The 17,141-nt window shown below is 38.6% G+C and overlaps 1 protein-coding gene across 1 annotated transcript in view; it reads left to right on the top strand.

Annotated features, from left to right (window-relative positions):
- PRRG1 (proline rich and Gla domain 1) overlaps window positions 1–16,426 on the top strand; it is a 139,592-nt gene extending 123,166 nt beyond the window's left edge. Inside the window, exon 4 of the mRNA XM_039256063.1 lies at window positions 12,399–16,426. Coding sequence (XP_039111994.1) covers window positions 12,399–12,884 — 486 coding nt within the window. The 3' untranslated portion in view covers window positions 12,885–16,426. The remainder of the gene's footprint in view (window positions 1–12,398) is intronic.
- Window positions 16,427–17,141: the final 715 nt, after the last annotated feature.

Below are 17,141 nucleotides of genomic sequence, written 5' to 3'. Positions count from 1 at the left end.
ATGTCTTGTAAAAGTAATTCTCCAGACTCAGGGTCAAATGGGGCATCTTTAGGGTTGGAAATGAGGGAGGGGGTCATTTGGGTTACTAAAGTCATGGAAATGGTAAGCCAACTGGATCATGCCAGTTTTGTACAGCAGGAAACAGGCCTCATCTCAATGTTTTCCCTTCACTGTGGTCCTTAGCAGTGATCACTGTTGGAAGGATGGGCACAGTACCAAGCAGTAAATTACCTATGTGCGGAGGGGAAGGCCCCTGTACAGATCTGGCTCTAAGGGTCTTTGCCTTCCCTTTCTCTTTTCCTCCTCACTAGAGGCTTTGATAACCCCGTCAGCTTTGTCCTTGGTGGCAGGGATGCCTTATGAAGCACCTTTCGTGGTTTTGCCCAGTTCATGGGAAAAGTGAGGGGCTCAGGATCTGTGGTGCCTCAGAGCAAACAAGTATAGAGCTCAGATGGATCTTTCAGAAGATTACGGATTTTAAGGTCTTTAGAGATGCTGACCATTTGGTGCATTTCAGCCACCATGAGTAACATTTCATAGCCCCTTCTAAAAACCAAACCAAACCAAACAGAATTCTGCAGTTGCCAGTTAGCTTCCCTTTCTCTTTCCTGCTGCATAAACTCCTTCAAAAAGGTTTGAATTTCAGTTAAAATAGTTTCTGATTTGTTTCCACTTCTTCATTTTCTCCCATTACCTTAATCTTCCATGTTGTTAACCAGGAAGTTTTGGGTGTTGTCACTGTGTACCATCTTCATAGGTAGTTGCTTTCCAGGGTGTCCCAGTAGACCTATTTGGGTCTGCCTCCACTAGCCCAATATATACAAGGTCTTTGGGAAAGGTCCCTGGGCCTCTGGAGTGTAATACCAGATCCTTGGCATGTTGGTATGCTGCAGCAGTGAGCAATGCCGGAGAACCTTCCATGGGGTTCTGCATTATCAAGGAGCTAGTGCACCTCCTCAGGGACCTTTAGGGGGTGCTGGCAATAGATGTTCAGGAAATTTATGTTTATTGCTTTTTTTTTTTTTTTTAAAGCAACTCTGAACCAAAGATTGACCCATGATAGCTCATCAGGTCAGAGGACAAAAAGCAACAGTACTATGTGAAATGGCAGCACCAAGACCATAAGGCCTCTGTTACGTTTGCCTTTTCACAGGACCTATTGCAAGGCTATTTCTCTTTCTGGGTTAGGACATACAATCCAGGCAAAACCCACTAATTCAACTGTTCGAGGCAGAGGTTTCCCATCCTCCTCAGCTACAGGACTCCTTTTCTTCGGCTTTATTCCAGAGCCTCTCCTTGGGCAGTGGCAATAGCTTTGCAGTTCACTCCACCCTACTTAGCTCTCCTTGGACTTGAGGCATAGAAGACCCTTGTGCACATTAACAGGTCCTTATAATTAATGATCTAATCATCTCATTAGACCCTATGGCCTTCATCAGGCTGCTCTGGGAGAACACTGAATTATTACAGCAGCTGTGATATTTTGGGTTCATACCACAGGCAACACATGACAGAGGCAATATATGAAAGCACACGGCAGTGCAGCAGACCTCCAGTAAGCAGCGCTCCTCTCTCACGTGAGGTTATCCACCTGAGTGAGGTGGTTTTAAGCAAGTTGCACTTAGATGGCATTCAGTTAACTGCAAGGGCAGACATGCAGTCCTGCCGACTACCTCAGGTGTGTGCAGGTCTCAGCCTGTCAGTGACCAGTGTGGAGACGGACTAGCCCTTGTGGTTTTTACTGTGACTGCAAGACACCCTCAGCAATATCATCAAGAAACTTTAAAACAGACCAGATTTACTGCTTACAGGTTCTGGAAAGCATACAACTATGTCGTGCGAGAGACAGAGAAAACGTATTTAGGATTTTGTGTGTTCACTCTGAATTTCAAACATAAGAGCATGAATTTAAAGCACAGGAAGAGAAAACAAGTAGTCCAAATGTTCTCTAAATCAGTGAAGATCTCTAAAACAAAGGAGCAGGAGTAGGTTTTGTGGGGGTGGCCTGGCTCTTTACCTATTTGTATAGCAGGCAATATATTTATTCAGGATAGCCATCTTTAAAGTGGATGCCTCTGCAATCACCTCTTAAGTCAGGGGCTTGAATCACAAAAAGGAAAACCTGTCAGAGCTTGTATTACCATATCTTATAGGTTTCAGAGTATAGGTTATCTCCTTGGTTAAATTTATTCCTAGGCATTTTATTATTTTTGAGGAAATTGTGACTGGTATTGTTTCCTGAATTTCTGATAGTTAACAGTGTATAGAAATGCAACACATTTTTGTATCTTGATTTTGTATCCTGCAACCATACTGAATTTATTCAATAGTTCTGTTTTTTTGGTAGTCCTTACAGTTTTCTCTATATAATATGGCGTCTACACACACTGACAGTTTTGCTTTTTCCTTTCCATTTTGAGTGCTTTTTATTTCTTTTTCTTGTCTAATTGCATAGGACTTCCAAAATTCTCTTGAGTGAAAATGGTGAGAATGGACTTCCTTGTCCTGATCTTAGAGGAAAGTTTTCAGCTTTTTACCACTGGGTATGATGTTTGCTATATGCTTGTTGTATGTAGTCTTTATTAAGTTGAGATAGGTTTCCTCTATGTCCACTTGTTGAAGGTTATCACAAATGGATGTTGAATTTTGTTGAAGGCTCTCCGCATCTCTTGAGATGACATAAGATTTTTATGTTTCATTTTGTTAAAGTGGTGTTTCATATTGATTTGCAGATGTTGAACCATCCTTGCATCTCTGGAATAATTCCCACTTATTCATGGTGTATGGCCCATTTAATTTACTCTTTAATATGGTGTGCTAATATTGTGTTGGGGGGTTTTGTATCTATGCTTATCAGGGATATTGGCCTATAATTTTCTTTTCATGTGATGTCCTCATTCTGGTTTTAGTATCAGGATAATGCTTGTCTTATAAAGTGAGTTTGGAAGTGTTTTGTCCTTTTCTACTTTTTGGAATAGTTTGAGAAGGATTTGTATTAATCCTTCTTTAAGTGTTTGGTATAATTCACCAGTGAAGCCATCTGGCCTGGACTTTTGTTTGTTGGGAGATTGTTGATTACTGATTCAGTCTCCTTACCAGTAACTGGTCTGTTCAGACTTTCTCTTTCTTCATGATTTAGTATTAGTAGGTTGTATATTTCTAGGAAATAATCCATTTCTTCTAGGTTGTCCAATATGTTGATGTATAATTGTTCTTAGTATTCTTTTATGATCTTTTGCATTTTTGTGGTATCAGTTGTAACTTTTCTTTATCATTTCAGAAAACCACCTCTAAGTTTCATTGATCTTTTCAGTTTAGTGCCTCTTTTATTTATTTCCTTGTTCATTTGATCTTTGTTACTTCTTTCTACTAACACTGGACTTTTTCTTTCCTCATTCCTTGAGGTATAAGGTAGGTTGTTTAGATTTTTTTTCTTGTTTCTTAATATACATATTTATCATGAACTTCCCTCTTTGAACTGCTTTTGGTACATACCATAACTTTTGATATGTAATGCTTCCATTTTCATTTGTCCAGAGGTATTTTTAAGTTTCTTTTGATTTCTTCTTTGACCCATTGGTTGTTCAGGAGCATGTTGTTTAATCTCTACATATTTGTGAATTATTCAAGTAATTGAATAAATTCAGTTTATTTCTAGTTTCTTACCATTGTGGTTGGAAAAGATGCTTGATGTGGTTTGTCTTAAATTTATTAAGACTTGTTTTATGGCCTACTATGTGATCTTAGAGAATGTTCCATGTGTGCTTTGAGAAGAATGTGCATTTTTGTTGCTTTGGGATGGAATGTTCTGTATATATCTGGTAAGTCTGTCTGGTCTAATGTGCCATGAAATATCTTTTCCCATCCTTTCACTTTCATCTGTGTTTGTGCTTACATTTGAAGTATCTGGTAGGCAGTATATACATAGGTCTTTCTTATAATCTAGTCAGTCGCCCTGCCATCTTGTTGTTTTCTGATTGTTTTGGGAGTTCTTCTCTGTTCCTTTCTTTTTCTCTTGCTCTCTTCCCTTGTCATTTGACTTTCTTTAGTGTTACACAAAAAATGTAAAGAAAGGAATCCAAGCATATCTGTTACAGGTTTCTGGTTTGTCGTCACCATGAGGTTCATAATAGCACATTCTATGTAGATAGTAGACTATATTTTTATATCTGTGTTGTTCCGATGGGATGAAGTCCATTATATTTCAGCTCACTAATCAATTCTTCAGCTTCATCCAGTCTACTATTGAACCCCTCTAGTGTATTTTTCAGTTCCGTTATTGTATTCCTTAATTCTGTGACTTCTAGTTGGTACTTTCTTCTATTTTTTTTTGCCTCTTTGTTGAAGTCCTCACATTGTTAATCCATTCCTCTCCTAAGCTCTGTAAACATCTTTATGACTATTATTTTGAACTTTTTATCAGGTACACCACTCAACTGTTTTATTTAAGGTCTTTTTCTGAGTTTTTTTTTTCCTTGTTGCTTCATTTGGAACATAACTCCTCTCTTTCCCTGTTTTGCTTTACTCTCTGTATTGATTTCTATGCATGAGATGAAACAGCCACCTCTTCTAGTCTTAAAGAAGTGCCCTTGTGAGGGAGCTGAAACTTATCATTCAACCCTGCACAAGCTCTTTATTGCCTCTCAATCTTTTTGATTGTCTAAGCAGCCTATTTTTAGTGCTTCCCCATAGTTGAGGGTGTGCTAAAATGTGCCAGCATCAAGATTAAAGCTCACTGGAAGCCAGAACTTCAGACAGCAGCTTTTAAAGTATGAAAAACATAGTTCTTTGAGACTACAGGTGTAAGTCCTGCTGGCCCCCAGCACCAAGCAACACAGAAGGGGTTTCTGGGCAGAAGCCACAGAAGTCAGAGGACCAGAAAAAAGGACCATCTCCTTTCCAGGTGATACTGAGGAGTTGAAACAAGGCAGAGTGAGCATGCAAAGATGGTGTCTCCCACCGTCCTTCCCCAGAGTATATCAGTAAGCCCCCCTAGATGTATGTTAGATGCCTGCTGCTCGTGCCAGTGCTTTAAGATTAAGTAAGATTTCAATGAAAGTCTGGGCACTTTTCAGTTGGCTACATCTGTATTCAGTGGTGAGTCCATTCATACAAGCCCTTTCAGAACGGTTTATCATTTCTCCGTAGCTGTATAGGTCTTATGGATGCAAGCCCATTGGTTTTCAATGATCTCAGGTGCAAGTCTTAAACGTTGGGGTGTCTGATGTTGGGTTTAAACTGTTCACTCCTCAGGGAGAAGAAGGTCATGGTTTTGAGTTCCCTCATTCTTGATTGTGGGTCACTGCACCTCATTCTTGATTATGGGGAGATTGCATCTCAGCCTTTCCTAAGTGCTTGGATATGGGTTTTTTCTCATTTGCCTAATGTGTACAAGTTGCTGTTTTGTTCCATATGTAGCTGTAGATTCAGCGTCTCTGTGGAAGGTGGGGAGTTGCTATCTTGGACCAGAACCCTGAAAGAAGGAATTAACAAATTTAATACTGGGCAGTAGGGCTATTTTAGATCTAGAGATTGCTCCTGTTGCCTCATATACCCAGACAACTATTCATTTCTCCCTCAAGTATCTTTAATCTCAACCATAACAGTTTACAAATAATTACGTGTTTGACACCTTGCAAAATAATAGTCCCCATAATTAATTTTAAAAAGACAACAGAACTGTACCCTCTTCTTTCTCCCCCCGTTATACAGTTTTCAACTTGTAAAATACATTTAATTGACACCACACTCATCATAAACCCTGTTTCTCAGCAATTTGCACCCTAGTGGCAGTTTTAAAGATAATGCCTTACTCTTTGTAATATAATTTACAATTTATAAATGTTCTTTTTCAGAACTTCTATCCACATATTCCTACCCTATTGATGAAGGAATTAACAAAGATGTTAAGTGACTTTTATGTAACTTCTGCCATTTTCTATAGAACATTTGTCATCTTGGTAAAGAATCTCTTGAATGTCCCAACTTGTTCTCAGTGAGGCAGCTTTTGAAGTTAGGATTGTGGGTTTTGTCCCTGATAATCATCCCTTTCTTCATATATTAGAGACACTGTGGGTCAGTTCCAGAACACCACAGTAAAGTGAATGCTGCAGCAAAGCTAGTCAAATGAATTTTTTGGTTTTCCAGTGCATGTAAAAGTTATATATACACCATACTGTAGTCTGTTACTGTGAAATAGCATTATATATAAAAAGACCATGTGAATACCTTTTGAAATTTGAAAACATTTTATTGCTAGAAAATGCTAACCATTGTCTAAGCTTTCAGTGAGTCATACTCTTTTTGCTGGTGGAGGGTCTTATTTTGATGCTGATGTCTGCTGATCAGGATGGTGGTTGCTGAAGGATGGGTTGGTTGTGGCAATTTCTTACAATAACAGTGAAGTTTCCCCACACTGAAACTTCCTTTCATGAACAATTTCTTTGTAACATGCAATGCTGATTAACAGCATTTTACCCACAGAACTGCCTTTAAAAATGGAGTCAGTCTTCTCAAAGCCTAGTGCTGCATTATCAGCTAACTTTATGTCATATTCTAAATCCCTTGTGTCATTTCAGCAATCTTCACAGCCCCTTCAGGAATAGATTCCATCTCATGAAATCAGTTTTGCTTATTCATAAGCAGCATTTGTGAAAGTTCTGTCATGAGATTGCAGCAATTCAGTCACATCTTCAGGCTTCACTTCTAATTCTAGTTTTCTTGCTGTTGCTACAACATCTTTAGTTCCTTCCTCCGCTGAAATCTTGAACCCCTCAAAGTCTTCTGTGGGAGCGAGACTCCACTTCTTCCAAACCCCTGTTAGTGTTGATATTTTGACCTCTTCTATGAATCATAGATGTTCTATTTTTTAAAATTAGTGTTTAAAAGTTAAAATCAAGTTAACATATAGTATAATAATGATTTCAGGAGTAGAATTTAGTGATTCATCACTTACATATAACACCCAGTGTTCATCCTAACTAGTATTCTCCTTAATGCTTCTCACCCTGTTTGCCCTTCTCCTGTCTAACACCCCACCAGCAACGCTCAGTTTGTTCTCTGTATTTAAGAGTCTCTTCGGGGCGCCTGGGTGGCTTAGTCGGTTAAGCGTCCGACTTTCGCTTAGGTCATGATCTCGCGGTTCGTGGGTTCGAGCCCCGCGTCGGGCTCTGTGCTGACTACCAGCTCAGAGCCTGGAGCCTATTTCAGAGTCTGTGTCTCCCTCTCTCTCTGACCCTCCCCTGCTCATGCTGTCTCTCTCTCTCCTAGAAATAAATAAAAATATTAAAAAAAAAAAAAAAAAAAGAGTCTCTTAGGTTTGTCTCCCTCTGTTTTTATATTATTTTTGCTTCCCTTCGGTTTGTGTTTTAAATTCCATATATGAGTGAAATCATATATTTCTTATTCTGCTTAGCATACTACACTCTAGTTCCATCCATATTGTTGCAAATGTCAGGATTTCATTATTTTTTGATTGCTAATATTCCACTGTATATGTATCACATCTTCTTTATCCATTCATCAGTTGATAGACACCTTGGCTCTTGCCATATTTTGGCCATGGTCGATATTGTGAATCACAGATATGAATGGCATTTAGAATGCTGACTCCTTTCCAGAAGGTTTTTAATTTACATTGCCCAGAGGAATCACTGTATATGGCAGCTAGAGCTTTACAAAATGTATTTTTTTAATGTTTTGTTTATTTTGGGGAATTGTGAGAATATGAGTGAGAGGGAGGATCTGAAGCAGGCTGTATGCTGAGAGCAGAGAGCCTGATGCATAGAGCTTGAACTTCTGCGCTGTGAGATAATGACCTGAGCTGAAACCAGAAGTTGGACACTTAATTAACTGAGCCACCCAGGTACCCCAAAATGTATTTCTTAAATAAGACTTGAAAGTCAAAATTACTCTCCAATCCATGGGCTGCAGAATGGGTGCTGTGTTAGCAGGCAGAAACATTAATATTGTACATCTCTGTCAGAATTCTTGGGTGACCAGGTGCTTTGTGAATGAGCAGTACATGTCAACAGTGGGCTTAAAATGTCCAGTAAGTTACGTTATAAACAGATGTGTTGTCATCTGGGCTTTAAGAGCACAGGCAGAGATTTAGATATTTTAAGGTAATTTAAGATAATTCTTAAGCACCCTAGGATTTTTGGAATGGTAAATGAGCATTGGTTTCAACTTAAAGTCACCAGCTGCATTAGCCCTTAACGAGAGTCAGCTTAAATATTTATTTATTTGGAGAGAGAGCGAGAGCAAGCTGAGGAGGGGCAGAGCTAGAAAGAAAGAATCCCAAGCAGGCTCCATGCCCATCATGGGGCTCAGTCTCACAACTGCTAGATAATGACCTGAGCTGAAACTGACAGAGCCAGCCAAGTGCCCCAGCCTGTATTTTGAAGCTATGAAGCCAGACATTGACTTCTCTAGCTAGGTAAATCCTAGATGGCATCTTCTTTCAATGCAAGGCTGTTTCTTCACCATTGAAAATCTGTTGTTTAGTGTAGCCATCTTCATTAATGTCTTAGCTAGACCTTCTGGGTAATTTGCAGCTTCTATATCAGCACTTCTGCTTCACCGTGCACTTTCATGGAACTGAAGTTGGCTTCCTAACTATAAACCTCATTGAGGTTGCTGGCTTCCAACTTCTTTTTTTACAGCTTCCTCACCTCTCTTAGCCTTCATAGAATCGGAGAGAGTTGGGGCCTTGTTCTGGATTAGGCTCTGTCATAAGGGAATGTTATGCTGGTTTGATCTTCTATCCAGACCAATTTTTGTTTTGCATGGGTCTCCTCTGGCAAGGGCAACAAAAGCTAAATTAATAGGGGTGCCTGGGTGCCTCACTTAAACATCTTTTTTTTTTTCTTTTTTTTCCTAAATGTTTTATTTATTTCTGAGAGAGAGAGCGTGAGCAGGGGAGGGTCAGAGAGAGAGGGAGACACAGACTCTGAAACAGGCTCCAGGCTCTGAGCTAGCCATCAGCACAGAGCCCAACACGGGGCTCGAATCCACGAACTATGAGATCATGACCTGAGCCTAAGTCGGAAGCTCAACCATCTGAACCACGCAGGTGCCCAATTAAATATCTAAGTCTTGATCTCAGGGTGGTGAATTCAAGGCCCGCATCCAGCCATTCATTGGAATCCATACAGGGTATAAAGCCTACTTAAAAAAACAAAAAGCAAAATAAATGAGATTACATCAAGCTAAAAAGCTTTTGCACAGCAAAAGAAACCAACAAAACAAAAAAAAACCTACTGAATGGGAGAAGATATTGGGAAATGATACAGTTTTTTAATTAAAAAAATTTTAATGCTGGTTTATTTTTGAGGGGGAGAGAGAGAGCGTGAGTGGGGTAAGAGCAGAAAGAGAGGGAGGCACAGAATCTGAAGCAGGCTAAAGCCTATGAGCTGTCAGCACAGAGCCCAAAGCAGGGCTCCAACTTGCAAACTGTGCGATCATGACCTGAGCAGAAGTTAGATGCTCAACTGACTGAATCACCAGGCACCCATGGAAATGATATATCTAATAAAGGGTTGATAACTAAAATATATAAACAACGCCTGCAACTCAATAACAACACAGGAAAACCAACCCAATTAAAAAATGGGCACATGACCTATATAGACATTTTTCCAAAGAAGACCTATAGCTACAACAGATAGATGATAAAATGTTCAACTCGTCATCAGGGACATGCAAATCAAAACCACATATGCAATACCTCTTCACATCTGCCTGGATGTCAAGTGTCACAAAGACAAGAAATAACAAGTATTGGTAAGGATGTACACTGTTGGTGGGAATGTAAACTGTTACAGCTACTATGGAAAACAATATGGAGGTTCATCGAAAAATTACAAACAGAACTACCATATGATCCAACAGGTCCACTTCTGGGTATTTATCTGAAGAAAATGAGAATACTAATTCAAAAAGATATATGGACCTCTATGTTCATTACAGCATTATTTACAATAGCAACCTAAGTGTCTATCCATAAGTGTATGGATAAAGATGTAGTATACATATACACAGTGGACTTTTAACCATAGAAAAGAATGAGATTTCACCATTTGTGACAACCTGGATGGACCCAGAAGATACTATGCTAAGTGAAAGAAGTCAAACAGTAAATGGCAAATGCCATGTGATTTCACTTACATGGGGAATCAAGCAAGAATAACAGGAACAGGCTCCTAGAAACAGAGAACTGGTAGTTGCTAGAGGGGGACAGATGAAATAGGTGAACAGAATTAATAGATACAACTTCCAATTATAAAGTAAGTCATGAGCATGTACAGCATAGGGAATATTGTCAATAATATTATAACTTTGGTGAAAGATGGTAACTAGACCTATCATGATCAATGCGTAATGTATAAAAATATCAAATCACTATCGTACACCTGAAACTAATGTCAATTACAATCTACTAAAAAAAGAAGAGTGATAGACAACAAAACCAAAAGCCTCAGAAATACCCTGATAAAATGAAGTCAAGGATAAAAGTAAAATTTCACAAATAAGAACTAATATAATCCAATGAGCAGCTATGGGATTTCTTAGCTGCACATTGGAAGCTACAGGACCATGGAATACTACCTAGACTTAGGAAGGGTGAAAAGATAGCTACAACCTGAGTCTGAAATATCATTATGATAACATTTACCAGTCAGGGTGAAGGAAAGTTATTCACAGAGCTGTACAATTTTATAGACTATTTCCCATGTACCTCATGTATGGGAAATTCTTTAGAAAGGACTACTCAATTACAAAATAAATCAGAACAGCAACTTCAAAATCGGGGAAGATGGAGAACAAATAGTAATAAGCAATGATTCATGCAATGTATGTATAATTAAGTCTGAGTGGATGATGATATAGTGACTGGGAATTGGTAATGTAAATGCTAAATATTCTTTTTTTAAGTCTTTGCGACTAAGTAAGTAAAATACAGGACTATATTTAGCAGCTTTATTGCCCAGAGTCTTACTTTTAACCAGATTCGTAGATTTATGTTAATGTCATGCTAGCATGTGACATCTGGCAATATAATCCCCAATCAAGTCCAACTCCTTCTATTTGCCCATTTGGATAATGGCCTGGTTTCCTTCCTTGATGCCAGATATTCAGTATCAGTGACTTGTAGCACCTGCAGGTAAATAGGATTGTGAGAAAAATACTTACTGGTTGAGTTTAAACATTGAAAAGATAGTAGCATTAGGATTAGGGATAGTCTCCATAGGGGATAGATTAATCAGTAAATTTGAGGAGAGATTTCATTATGATATATAAAAATTGTAATAACTACTATTTGTTTATATGCCAGGGACTTAGACATGTTATATATGTTATCTCATATGATGCTCAAATAGCCTGTAAAGACAGGTTAGTATTACCTGTTTTTCACGTGAGGAAAATGCTTATTAAAAGAGTAACTTGTGCAGGTCTCATAGCTGGTATTTGGGTCAGGTTGCTTCTTTATGTTTTCAGTATTTCCCCCCCATACAAATATTAAAGATTTGAACCACTAATTCTTGTGTCTTTCAGGATTATAGTCTATGCTAGGAAATAACCTAGCACAATTTCTTCACTAGCCTGAGCTTTCTACTAGGGGCAGTGTGTAATTACAACATTCAGTGAATATCTGTGTACTAAACTTTGAGAGTGGAGAGGGAGTTGAGGAGGAAGGAGACCTCAAACAGAACCGTTAGAAAATTTAAGTACTCAAAGTTTACAACAGCCTACCATAGCACATACCGTTAATGATGATGGAGTTTCTCATCTCAGTGATGAGAAGCTTCATAATTGGACCTGGGAAAATGATATTTGACATTTTAAAGGGAAGATTATTTGGTTTAATTGTGAAATATGAAATCTCTCATGCTTTGTTTTTCCTTCTAAAATGTCATAGCTGGGGGTGCCTGGGTGGCTCAGTCGGATAAGCATCCGACTTCAGCCCAGGTCATGATCTCATGATTCGTGAGTTCAAGTCCCGCGTCAGGCTCTCTGCTGACAGCTGGGAGCCTGGAGCCTGCTTTGGATTCAGTGTCTTCCTCTCTATGTGCCCCTCTCCTGCTCGGGCTCTCTCTCACAAATAAATAAATGCTTAAAAAAAAAAAAAAAAAGGTCACAGCTGAAAATATAAATAACTCCCAAGTCTTGAAAACATTCTTGGGTTCTGAGTGACCATTTTAGGAAAGATCCAGAGTGAACACCATAACATTTATTTGTAATTTTTTGGTCATGGAATATATAGGCTGTAGGTCATCTGAGCCAACAGCTCTGGTTTTGGTTTTTGGGTCATTATGTTAATAGCATTCAGACATTTGTTCTTTTGATATTTCCCATCTTTTGATCATACTGATTTTTAATTTGTCTTTTATTTTCAGAAGGAGTTTTGGAACACCTACACAAAAGCACAGCAAGGAGAGAGTAGCCGAGGAAGTGACTGGTTTCAGTTTTACCTTACGTTTCCTTTAATCTTTGGCCTCTTCATTATCCTTCTTGTCATTTTCCTAATTTGGAGATGCTTCCTCAGAAACAAAACTCGCAGGCAGACAGTAACTGAAGGCCACATTCCTTTTCCTCAGCACCTTAATATCATCACTCCACCTCCCCCACCAGATGAAGTATTTGATAGCAGTGGATTGTCACCAGGCTTTCTGGAATATGTAGTTGGGCGCTCAGATTCGGTCTCCACTCGCCTATCCAACTGCGATCCTCCACCCACCTATGAGGAAGCCACTGGCCAGGTGAACCTCCGAAGGAGTGAAACAGAACCTCACTTAGACCCACCCCCAGAGTATGAGGACATCATCAATTCCAGCTCAGCCAGTGCCATTGCTATGGTGCCTGTGGTCACCACCATCAAATGAAACTGTAACCTTCTTTTTACCATAATCATTTTTAAAATACTAATGAAAGAACTTTCTAGCACTTTACCACTACATAAATTGTGCATTGACTTATTTTATTGGACTCTGACAGCATACCACTTTACATTTTCTGATTTGATTTTCATTAGTTTTGTTTCCTACTATAAAATCATCATCCATGCTCATTTTTGCTAATCAATCAAAATATGTGAAGAGGGAAAAATATTAGTGGAGGTCTTTACGTGATGTGATACACGTATGTGTATATGTATTTCTATGCATACATACGTGCGTGTGCATCAGCCCAGTAGATGTGCAAGTGTCTTAAAAAGCTATTAACTTCTAAATCACCTATAAAGAGAACATTACTCACCAAAATAAGGGGGCAGGGGGACCCCAACAGTTTGTATAATAGCCAGCCACCTGCTGTTGAATTTTGAAAATAAGATGAACTTAGCATGGTTTCTAATTCTTGCTGGCTTTTGTTAACCTCGTTCTTCTTCAACTACCTTAAAAAATGCATGTAGTCCATCTTGATTTTAGAAACATCTCAGAGAGAGCGAAGGCACAATAAGTGATCATTTGCTGATAGAGTCAAGCAAGAATATCATTGGTCATTAGTGGCACGCACTTAGCTAGTTTGGGAGGAAGGATTGTCTTGTTGACTCTGCCTTCCCTCAACTCCCGAAATTCAACCATGTTTGCTTAGTGTCTCTGAATATCTCATGCTGTTTGTATTAACGTCTTGGTTAAATACAGAGGGGATCCCCTGGCAACAGAATGGTTTCTAAAGCAGTTGTATGTATTAATGACGGGGAAGAGATACAGATTTCTCCTTTGCTCATTTGTGACAATTATTGTTTTCTTTTTGCAGTTTTAATGCCTTTTACTCTACTGTCTACTCCTTCTCTTACCACCACAGTATCTGTAAAAACGCAAGAATTTAGTTGAAATATTGAAATTATCTTCTTAGTTTTGTATAGAATGAAGTCTGCTTCAGGATGATTAGGAAGCGTTTTCCGTTTAAATTAAGAACTGTGATTGTTGTGTGGCTCTCCAGTCGGTAGAGGAAGACTGCACAGTCTCTTGTGCCAGGTGCACAGTCAGTTCGAGTTTCACACATTTTCATTCTTGTTGCTATTTCGTTTTGTATTTTCATCCAGTTTTTTAAAGTGCAGGATATTTACTTTGCTCTTGGAGTAAAGGGAACAGGCTATGAATGAACTGCCGACAGAAAGGAAAAGTAAGAGGTTGTTCCACTATGTAGGCACTGGTGGGAAATTCATTATATTGGTCACAGGGAAACGTGTGAGCCCTTCCCAAGCCTCCCTAGTGTTGGATAAAACGGTTAATGAGGCAGAAGGAGTGCAGGTTTCAGACGTGTCGGTCATACCCTGTCGCCTCCATCTCCATCCCCACATACCGCCTCCAGTCCTGCCCTGGAACCCAAGTTAGGAAGACTGCTGGGGGGAAACCCTGAACCAGGACTGATGACCCGAATTCTAATCCTGTTCTGTAAAAAAGGTACTTGCCATGGTACCGTGGGAAAGACCCATATCTGCACCTCAGATTCTTGAACTCTGAAGTGGATAATGTCGTTTGTCTAGCCCTTCTCCGGGGGCTTTAAAAGGATCTAATGAGATGGTATGTATGAAATAATTCTTTAGATGTAAAAAGCTGTCTATGTGTAAGGTAACAGCATTGTTCTTACTGTGCTTAAGGGACAATTTTCTCCCTGCTTCCCTAAAATTTATCAGAGCTGTCACATAGTGTGGAGTATAGAGTAGACTGCTCCATAAATGGCTAACGTGTCTTGGCTACTCACCTTCTGTCACTCTGGTCTATCCCAATGCTGTGCCAGTTTAAGAGATGATCGCCAGTTTATCACAAACAGGATTAAGTACATGTTGGAAAGAGAACCAAGATGTGTTTAGTTAATAGGTTTCCTATTTTTCATGAACTAAAAATTAATAAATCTTGACCCATAACTTGGCTTCTAGTTATAGCTGAAAGTGGGAGTGTTTGCTCCAGTGACCTGTGGGGCAGGCTATTTTGGCTCCTTTTTAAAAGAAAATTAAGGTCCCTTTTGTGTGGGCTTTTTTTTTTCTTCTTCTTCTTACCATTAACATTAGGCCTTAGGTTTAAAGCAATTTTTAAAGTATGGCTGGCCCATGAACACCTGGGAGCCCCTGAGAGCCTTTCAGGACATCTGTGAGATCAAAACTATTTTCATAATAATTCAGAGGCATTAGTTGTCGTCTTTTCACTCTCTCAAAAACAATGCCATTTCCCACAAATCTTTTTTTCTGCTTTAGGAAATATAGCTATTTTCTTACAAATGTTACTTACGTTAGCATGTAATAGATTTTTCATTTTTAAATAAATGCTTACAGGTTTTTTGGTTTTTTTTTTTTTTCCCTACTCTGGCAAATATTGATGGATGTAAAGTCCATAAACAAAAGCTCTTTGGCATCCAGCTCTCTCATAAATTTTAAAGAGTGTAGAGGGATCTGGAGACCCCAAGGTTTAGAATTACAAGGTTAGACAGAGGAGCAGGACGTCCTATTACTGTGTATATATTCTTGCAACTTTATTTTACATTTTAAGGTCTTGATATTGGACTTAATGCTGCCTCTTAATGATACCTGAATTGCAGTATAAGAAAGAGTATTGATTCTTGAAACAAAAGCCAAGTGCTTAATCAGTTAATACAGCTTTTTGGCCTGTTGGTCAAAGACAACACCCTACTCGGTAGTGATACTGATACCAGCCACAGTCCCCTGGCAGCATTCATGTGCTAAAGACACGATAACAAAATACCGCTTTCCTCAAGAAACATTTCTTCGTTCGTTTTGTTGTATTTTGATTTGGGTTTTACATTTTTCAAAACACTTTTGCTACCCCTTCTGGTTTTATAAACTGAGTTTCTTAACTTTTGTTATAATTAAAGGGGCTTGTCTGGAATAATAATCTATTTTTTATGCTTTTGCCTTTCTTATGTGATTGATACTACATTCACTTTTCGTCGTTTTTAATAAAGGTTTATTTTTGCAGATATATTTAGTACCTTTCTTAAGCAGTAATTAAATGGAAATCAGCCAGTTTGCCTTTAAATGAGAGAATGGGCTTAATGATCTTCCAATGGAATGATTTCCAGGCCTCCACGATGCAGTGGTGGTGTCTGGAATCCCAGAACTGGCACTTTTTTTCTGCCTTTCTGTTTGGAATATCACAGTGAATTATATCTGTTTAAAGTAAATTCAAGGATTTCTTTTTTTGATTATTGACCAATACAAATACAAATGCTGTGTTTGATTCATTGTTAACGACGACTTCAAGCTTGATGATCTGATACAATAACTGTGGAGGTAGCTTTAACTTGGTTCTGTGTAAATAGCATGTATTGTATTATAATTCACATTTTTAAACACTTGGTTTACATTAAATTATGGTATTTAACTATTTTTATGTTTATACTAGGTAAGTTTTTTCTTATGTTCCTGTGTTTTTGGTATGCTAAATAAAGCTATTTTTAAACCCAAGAGATTTGTTTTCTGCCATGCATTCTATCATGGTAAGGTGACCAAAATGCTGCATAAGCTTTCATTAATCATGGTCTTTTTAACAAGGGAAAATTGTTTCTTTTTTCTTATGTATTTAAGAACTGTTGCCCAGTAGTCATAAATTGTCTGGGGAAAACCTCAGGGTGTTCTCAGCCTAAGACACAATTTTCTGTGCTAACTTTTGAATGATGCTGCCATGATACAAAATGGGAACACTTGCTCCAGAGGGCCCTCTGTGCTGCCGTGTGGTTTGTCAAGTCTGGGGTATTGTGTCGTCTGCAGAGACCAAGTTGCTGGGGTGGGCTTTTTGTCCTCCTCTTTAACAGCTTGTATTTGACATTTGAGAATATGAGAAAGGAAAGCACAAGATGGAAACATTTGTGACTACAGGGCATCTTCCTCAGTGTAGTTCCCTCCAAGATGAAAAAGGCAATACGATACGTCATTGACCAAGCAAATGTAAATATGACTTGATCTTTATGGGATAAAGGTTAAAACGAGTCACTTATAATCTATACTTAAAATTTCCTCTTGAATGTAAGTCTGAGTATCCATTTTGTAAGCCTAAATCCCCCAAAGAGTGGTCTAAACTAAAAGGGTACTTTTTAAAAAATATATAGCAATTTCTAAAAATTACATAACGTACAGATTAATAGTGTACATCCATGAAACCCAACACCTAGATCAAGATATT

This window comes from Hyaena hyaena, unplaced genomic scaffold (assembly GCF_003009895.1).
Source record: "Hyaena hyaena isolate Hyena2069 unplaced genomic scaffold, ASM300989v1 scaffold_12, whole genome shotgun sequence".
NCBI lineage: Eukaryota > Metazoa > Chordata > Mammalia > Carnivora > Hyaenidae > Hyaena > Hyaena hyaena.
The sequence above is the reverse complement of the archived record's forward strand: the minus strand, read 5'-3'. Positions and strand labels throughout refer to the sequence as shown.